We start from the raw sequence: 8,635 nt of genomic DNA, 5'->3' as shown, positions 1-8,635 counted from the left end.
CCTCCCAGGTTCAAGCGATTCTCCTGCTTCAGCCTCCCAAATACTTGGGATTACAGGTGCCCGCCACCATGCCTGGCTAATTTTTTGTATTTTTAGTAGAGACGGGGTTTCACCATGTTGGTCAGGCTGGTCTCGAACTCCTGACCTCAGGTGATTCACCCGCCTCGGCCTCCATAGTGCTGGCATTACAGGCTTGAGCCGCTGAGCCCAGCTGCAACTTACATATTTAGAAGAAAAACAATGGTTAAGTTTCCAGGATGGTTTTATTAAAGTCCCATGCTGTGTTAGAAACATACAAGTGATGAGAAAAACATTAACTCGAAACATGCACTTATCTGGCATTCTCTAAAATACCATTATACAAGTTTTCATTTACTTAGAAAAATACCCACTAAAACAATCACAGTTCTTCTTAAAGATTTTAAAAAAATGTATTGGCCACAACAAAGTCCAAGAGAATAAACAAAGTTCTGAATTGTATGTCAAAAAAACTGTACAAGGTTGTACATAAAACTATAGCTTACAAAAGCCTCAGGTATAGTAAGAATTCTGAATTAAGATTTCCAAAGTTCTATTTACCAATATCTATTAATAAAATCCTTATGAAATAATTGACTTAGAAAAAGTGAAATGCTCATGATTTCAGAGTGTATAGAAAATACTAAATATCACTTTCTGAAATAAAGTGTACTCAAAACAGCACAACATACAGTCTAAAATGAAGATTTCTGTCATTCATTTAAACTTTGCATATATTGCCATGATGGCTTAAACATAAAATTTCTCTTGCACTAAGAACTTTTAAAAATCGATTTCAAATCACTTCAGTTTTATTTTTTATATTTTGAATTCTAGCCAGTCTTAAAATCAACTTTGGGAGGGGGGTGCACAAAACATGTTTGTTTGTCTTTTTTTATTAAATTATTGCACTAGAATTTAGGGGTTTGGTGCATTTCTCATTTTTTTTTTTTAAGAAATTAGCATATTCCATAGGCAATAAAAGTAGGATGACAACTAAGGACATTTTAAATGTACTTTCATGTTTGTGTGACTAAACCTTGCTTTGGGGCGGGAGCGGGTGTGGGAGAAATTAGCTTACTAATTGAACCATCAAGCCAGTTGGCAGTTCTAAGGCTTCTATATCAGCATATTACAGAGTTTGTATTCCTATTCTTTTCCTCCTTGTTGTGGGAAACAAGCTATGCAACCATTTGACATTCTGTATTTTAGATGTAACAGTACTTAATACTTGGGCAAAAATAAATTCCAACTCTTAGAATGGATGCAGTGTTATAAGAGGTGTACTTACTAGATGTAAGCAAGTTTCAGATTGACAAACAGAAGGTATATGTTTAAGTCAGTATTGTTTTAGAATGAAAATGAAATGATTCACTATTTCAAACATCTGAATACATGTGACCAAGAGGCTGCAAATGGGTTTGCTGTGTGAAGATAGACAGAGATAACTCATTTTAAACTCTGATAATACTGATCTTAAAGAGATTAAACTGAGAATTTTTAACCCTGTGCTACATTTTAATCTAATGGAGATGTATCCTTGGTCTTGTTCATCTACATGACATTAGACTTCTTTTTTTAAGAAAACAGTACTTTTCATTAATAATACTGATTTTTAGGGTAAAGTAAGCTCTTGTGCACATAGCTAAAGGATGAAGTCCTTTTGCTTTCCCTGTCACCCCCAGAAATCTTGTAAAGAATTGGTAAAGAATCTCAATGAGGATATATTTTTTTTAACTTCCTTCCTATAGACACCTTCAGTCAAAGAAAGCCAGAAGACATGCACTGAGACTGAAATAACATCTGTTGACTACCAGACTTCACTGAAATCGGCCGTCTGGTCTCCTGAGTTGGCATTGTTGCTAAGATAAAGCAAATGAAATCGAAGCTGTACTCTTGATATTTATACCATACAAGACTATGCTGTTAGGGTTGTCCTCTGTGGTCTGCAGCCAGAGGTTACACTGTAACTACCATATGCAGGCCAGACATTCATTCCGTGCTTAGGGACTGAATCACACTATAAGGTGTAACACTGGACCGAAGACTTCTCCATTAAAAAAAAAAAGTACTGCTTTTCTAATTCGTTATATTTTCGAATACTCATTCCTAAAATGTCATGAAGTGGTAGGTAAAAGCAAAGTACTGGAAGATAATCACATTATGTCACATTTGGTCTTAATATAAGACATCAGAACACATCTTTAACAACAGTGAGTCCTCGCTTAGTTTGATTCTTTGCGTCCTTCAGAAGAATCAAAGCCTGCTTCAGTTTAAAAATCAGATGAAATGTGAATAGAAAGGTTTTTTGGTTCTGAAGACCTGATCATCACTCCTGGTTTCTTTGCCTGAGTGTGTTAGTGTCCAGAGGTAATCCAGTACTGCTAAATTTGTGTAATAGTACATGACCTCTTGTGCTTTTTGCTAGAGTCTGCAAAGTTTAAATGTTAGTGACAGAACATAGACTAGCTTCTCAATGTGATATTTTTGTTTCATTTTGAAAAAACATCAGTGAATGCTTTAAGAAAGATTAAGAAGGAAGTAACTCCAAGATCCTGAAAATGGTTCTTGTATTGCCAGAAGAATTTCAGTGCTTTTTAGTAAAACACTTGCATATAATACCTTAAATCTCATCATGTGTGTGCACCAGGAAAAAACTTCAAGCTTGTGGAGATCCCCATGGGAAATACTGGGGAAAGAATATAAATAGAATATAAAAAAACAAAACGCCATTAAGTTTGCATATCTGATGTCAAAATGCTGAGGTAATATTAACTGCTTAAAAAAAACCCACCCATTTTTGCTTTCTGTTATTGCTGAAAAAGACAGTAATACTGTTTGAGTTACCTTACTATACCAAAAGTTCAAGAGATTATTTCATGAACATTTACTATTGGTGAGGCATAATGTTCAAAGCAAGTGAAAGAAAGTAGGTAAATGGAAAAATATAAAACTACAGTTATGGTTGTTATCCTTAAGATCTTGAGTGAGGGACATAGTCCAACCCCGGTGGGGTTTATTACTTCAGCATTTTCATGGTGCCTCTTAGTGAATTTTTTAAAGCTAATGGTTACCACCCACTCAGATTCTATTTCCAGGTGAATCCTTAAAAATAAAATTCACAAGTTCTTAATAAATAGTTGCAGTTCCTCCTGAAGATGCTGGGTAAAGTGCAGAGAGAAGCACCACAGAAACCCTCTTGCTGGCCGGTATGGCTTGGCTAAATTCGGATTTGATAGCCCACTTCATTCAGAGTGCTTAGATCAGCCACCTTCTTTTCAGGCAGTGCAGGCCTAAGGGTAAAAGACAGAAATATGGTGGAGGAGAGAGGATGGGACAAAGAAAGATAACTGAGCATTTTCAAGGGCCTCTATTCGGTTTTCCTAATCCTTCTGATACTTGTCTCATCCTCCCATTCCCCCAACCTGCCAGTCTTAGCTCACAACTCTACTTCTTGTTCTTAAGTCCACCTCTAAAGGTTTTAAGGAACATTTTAACAGACTTTCAGTGTAGAGTTCAGGAGAGTTTTCAGAGTGTTGAATGAGCTTTTGCAGCTTTAAGCCTGAATTTGGTCACACTAAAACTTTTGAAACCCAATACCCTTGAACCTTGCAAGGATCTAAAAGTCACATACACTACAGTAGAGCCAACAATCGGAGTCGAATTCTCCTTGAAACATTGGCTTTCTAGTGTATGTGCCCTGGAGAAAGCCAAGGAATCAAAGACGACTCACATTCCCAGGGAGAGGGTTAATGTTCCAGGTTTAAATGTATAAAATCAAGGTGAATCTTAGGATTCATCTGAAAAAGCATGTCAGTGTGGAAACACTCAGTGGTGAAACATCTCTTCCCTAAAAACATGCTAAAGTCACTTCCAATATAAAACCACAACTAAGCAATTATGCAAAGTCATGTGAGAAAGTACTTCAAGCTGGGAAATACAACATTCAGTAGCACATCATCTCTCTTCATTAAAGATGCATCCTAAATGACTTCCAAAATACAACTATGCCTAAACAATCTCACAATGTGTCTTACAACTTTTCCATTTCTTAATGAGCCTCTTCTCACCTTGGATAAGAGAGAACTGAGATGAATCAAGATTAGGATGTTCAGTATGGCTAGTGAGTTCTAATTCAAAAGTTTCACATCCATTTTTGCAAGAAAAAGACAGTTTAGGTTACACATGAACATCGGTTTTTGTTTTTGTTTTTTTGAGACGGAGTTTTGCCCTTGTTGCCCAGGCTGGAGTGCAGTGGAACAATCTTGGCTCACTGCAACCTCTGCCTCCCCGGTTCAAGCGATTCTGCTGCCTCAGCCGCCCAAGTAGCTGGGATTACAGGCACGTGCCACCATACCTGGCCAATTTTGTATTTTTGGTAGACACTGGGGTTCACCATGTTGGTCAGGCTGGTCTCGAACTCCTGACCTCAGGTGATCTCCCCGCCTCGGCCTGTCACAATGCTGGGATTACAGGCATGAGCCACTGCACCCTGCCAAACCTTGTTCTTAGGTATTTAAAAAAAAAAAAAGACCAAAAAGAAAACGTAATTGTTAGAAGCTTTCTTAGTTGATGCCCTTGAAAGATTTCCTAACAGCTAATGGTTTTTCCCTGGCATAAAAGTGGTCCAATTAATTCAATGTTGATAGAACTAGAAATCAACAGCTAGCTTCTATCTAAAGCACAGCTCAGTAAATGGCATTAATCTCTGCCAGCAATTCCACTACTCTCTCTGTCTCTCTTTCTCTCTCTCTCTCTCTCTCTTTCTCTCTCTCTCAGATGGGGAGGAACAGTCATCAACAGTCTGATCATCCCTTCTGAAACCTGACTACTCAAGGTGGTCAAGAAACTGTCCCTGACTAGGCCCTACTCAAATAACTTGTAACCTTACTTATCTGTTGCATGAGCCTTATTTCTTAGCTTGACCATGTCCCCTCCTTTATCGATCAGGAATTATGCCTCTTATTTCTTTGTGTGTCTCCCCATGGTGCCTGGGACATACACATGATGCTAATTAACACAGCTGACTGCCAGTAGAAATCCCTACACTTCAGTGTGTAGACTCCAGCTCATTGTATCAGAGTTCAAGGCTTTTGGCCTTCAGAGGATGGTGTCCTCCAGCCTCTGCATGCCCTGGAGATTAGCCACTCCCCTAAACAAAGCCACTACTACAGGCCTGGAGGAGTGGCCCCCAGAGGACACTATGAGGACCATTCTTGGGTTGACAGGAAAAGGAACACACATTTGCTTGGGGATTCAAACTTATATTCCAACCCTAGCCCTCAGCCCACTAATGTGGAGAGAACCAGGGTTCTTACACACAAGTCAGGTTTAATGAGTCCATATGCATCTGGTTCTCTCATAAAGCCTGAAGTGAAGCCTCCATTTTGTCTCCTTGCCTGAGGTGGTGTCATCTTTACAAATTGCTAATTTGAGACTTTCTTAAGTAGACTCCCCATACATTAGCATCAGCCTGACGAAAATGTGGTTAGAAAAGTAAATCACTTCTCCGCAGTGTGCCCCACTTGTAGAAAATTCAGCAATCAAAAATTCAATTTGCCTGCAGGATATGGCAAAAGGATAAACCTGCAGTACCTATGCATTCCTTGCTTTAGAAAAAGATTAAATGCGGGTCATTTCCTAGAGCTAGTAAAATACTATTTCCACACTAGCGTTCCTGGTTTTGTAACTAGGTAAGCATATGTTTCTTTTTTTTTTTTTTTTTTTTTTTTTGAGACGGAGTCTGGCTCTGTCACCCAGGCTGGAGTGCAGTGGCCGGATCTCAGCTCGCTACAAGCTCCGCCTCCCGGGTTTACGCCATTCTCCTGCCTCAGCCTCCCGAGTAGCTGGGACTACAGGCACCCGCCACCTCGCCCGGCTAGTTTTTTGTATTTTTTAGTAGAGATGGGGTTTCACCTTGTTAGCCAGGATGGTCTTGATCTCCTGACCTCGTGATCCGCCCGTCTCGGCCTCCCAAAGTGCTGGGATTACAGGCTTGAGCCACCGCGCCCAGCCAAGCATATATTTCTTACCCAAATATAAACTACATTTGTATTAGATGATTTTCATAACTGATTTATATAACAACCTGTGTGTGGCAGCATCTATTAGTTGCCCTTCCACATTCACTCTTCCCTTCTTTAGTAAACACCCCCGTCTCCCATCCCTGACTTTTAGCTAGGTGTATAACTGCCTTGAATACAAAGTCTATCTTCCAGCCTCCCTGTACCCAGGCATGGCCTCAGACTAAGTTGTAGCCAGTGAGATTTAAATGCAAGTGTGGTGTGGCAGTTAGCAGACATGTCTTCAAAAGACAACTGGTATGTGCCCTTCAACTTTTTCTTTCCTTTGTTCTTCCTGCTGATGGGAACGTGGAAGTGATGGCTGGAATGGGGACCTCAAGATGATCTCTAGGGCTGGGCACAGTGGCTTAGGTCTGTAATTCCAGCACTTTGGGAGGCTGAGGTGGGTGGATCATTTGAGGTCAGGAGTTTGAGACCAGCCTGACCAACATGGTAAAACCCCATCTCTACTAAAAATACAAAAAAACAGCCGGGTATGTGGTGCATTCCTGTAGTCGCAGCTACTTGGGAGGTTGAGGCAGAATCGCTGGAACCTGGGAAGTGGAGGTTGCAGTGAGCCAAGGATGCGCCACTGCACCCTACCCTGGACAACAGAGTGAGATTCTGTCTCAAAAAAAAAAAAAAAAAAAGATGGGTTCTAAAGATAGCAACGCAGCAGGAAGCCTCTTTCCACCACCTCTGTTGAGCTGCTTTTACATAAAAGTGAATCATGGCTGGTGCGGTGGGTCATGCTTGTAGTACCAGCACTACAAGCTGGGAGGCTGCTAAGGGAGGATCACTTGAGCCCAGGAGTTTCAGACCAGCCTGGGCAACATGGTGAAACCCCATCTCTACAAAAAAAAAAGAAAATGCAAAAAAATTAGCCAGACGTGGTGACGTGCACTTGTAGTCCCAGCTACTTGGAAGGCTGAGATGGGAAGATTGCTTGAACCCAGGAAGTGGAAGTTGCGGTGAGCCTAGATCGCACAACTGCATTCCAGCCTGGGCAACAAAGCAAGACCCTATCTCAAAAAAAGAGAAAAAAAAAAGGTGAATTATGTTTAAGCTACAGCTTACACCCAACCTTAGCCAAATCTGTTCCACTAATAGTGGGTGCTAAGTCAACCTGAGGAAGGTTACTGTGTGGAGTATGGAGAACATGTTCCTAGCAAGTTCTAACTCGGGAGGAATGGCCACAGTCCAAATGAAGTCAGGAGTCATACTCACTTCTAAGAGTCAGTCTTCTTCCCTGTAACCCTGCAAACTATGTAGGACCTAAGCCATGGTAGCTCTTTAGATCTCCTGTTGTCTCTGAAAATTAAGCAGTGCATGTGCTTAACAAGAGACTCTCTCGTTCCATGGTCCTTGTAGGACCTACCAGTTAGCTCATCCCAGTTTCTGAAGCTTTCTTACATATGCTCCCTTCCTGGCCTGGCATCTTCCTCAACACCAAGTCACACCTCTCCTCCTTCTGAAACTCTAAATATGCTGCCCTTCATATAAGAAAATAAGACACTAGCTTCATAGTATTTTCAAGTTGTTGGACCAGATCTGCACTGACCTGTTCTCTCTCTCAGTCCTGTGCCGGACAGTCTATCCTGGAAAGTCAGTGGCCAGGAGAGCCTACAGGGTAGGCTCAGGGAGAAAACAAAACCCACCTGCTCATCCCTGTCATGGAGGCTCACTGGGATCACTGTAGCTAACTAGCCACAGGCCTGCCACCTCCTCGAGAAGCCACTTTCTGGCCACTTGCCTTAATTCCTCACTTTGGAGCCCCTCAGTCCATAAATTTTTTCTGTAGTTCATAAACTTCACTCTACCATTACCTGTGTTCTGCTATTGGCACCTTTGAAAATAGATGAAATTTAACTTGGGAACCTTTGGACTCTTTTTTTTAGTCTTTCCCTGGCACTTGCACCAGTTTTCCCATGCCTTCCAGGTACCAGGAAATCACCATTATAAATAGCTTTTATGTATTCAGGCACTTAACGATGTGCCAGGCATTGTTCTAAGAGGTTTCCGTGGATTAATTAATCCTCACCATAACCCATGGGGTTGATACTGGTATTGTCCATTTTATAGAAGAGAAAATGGAGGTACTGAAAGGTAGGGAACTTGCTCAAAGCAAAGTCACACAGTTAGCAGGCGTTGGAACCAGAGTTGGTCCCCAGAATCTAGAGCCCACACCCTTAACCACAATGCAAACTTCCCCCTTCCTCTGCCAGCTCAAAGCATCTTTCCAAGCATCTGCGAAGGACACCATGGCCACTCCTGCCTCTGCACCTTGGCTTATGCTGTCTCCTGTCTAGAATGCTCTCCCTGACATCTCCTCATCCTTAGAGGGCCATCCCAAATGTCACTTACTTCAGGACTTATTTTCTGACTCCCTACCGTCACAATCCACTACTTGCTCTGTATGCTCTGTCATTTTCTTTGGTACATTTGCTGTGGCTTAAATGTGTCCCCCAAAGTTCACGGGTTTGGAAACTGGATCCTCGGTCCAGTGGGGTTGGCAGGCAGGGCTTAGTGGGAGGTGTGTGGATCCTTTGGAAACT

At 41.4% G+C, this 8,635-nt stretch overlaps 1 protein-coding gene across 2 annotated transcripts in view; it reads right to left on the bottom strand.

Annotated features, from left to right (window-relative positions):
- Nucleotides 1-250: 250 nt before the first annotated feature.
- VASH2 (vasohibin 2) overlaps nucleotides 251-8,635 on the bottom strand; it is a 40,336-nt gene continuing 31,951 nt past the window's right edge. For both annotated transcript variants that reach the window (XM_011996145.1, XM_011996146.1), the window contains one exon: nucleotides 251-3,311. In XM_011996145.1, coding sequence (XP_011851535.1) covers nucleotides 3,239-3,311 — 73 coding nt within the window. In that variant the 3' untranslated portion in view covers nucleotides 251-3,238. The remainder of the gene's footprint in view (nucleotides 3,312-8,635) is intronic.

Source organism: Mandrillus leucophaeus, unplaced genomic scaffold, assembly GCF_000951045.1.
Source record: "Mandrillus leucophaeus isolate KB7577 unplaced genomic scaffold, Mleu.le_1.0 Scaffold503, whole genome shotgun sequence".
In the NCBI taxonomy this organism is placed as follows: Eukaryota; Metazoa; Chordata; class Mammalia; order Primates; family Cercopithecidae; genus Mandrillus; species Mandrillus leucophaeus.
This window is presented reverse-complemented; position numbering and strand designations above follow the sequence as displayed.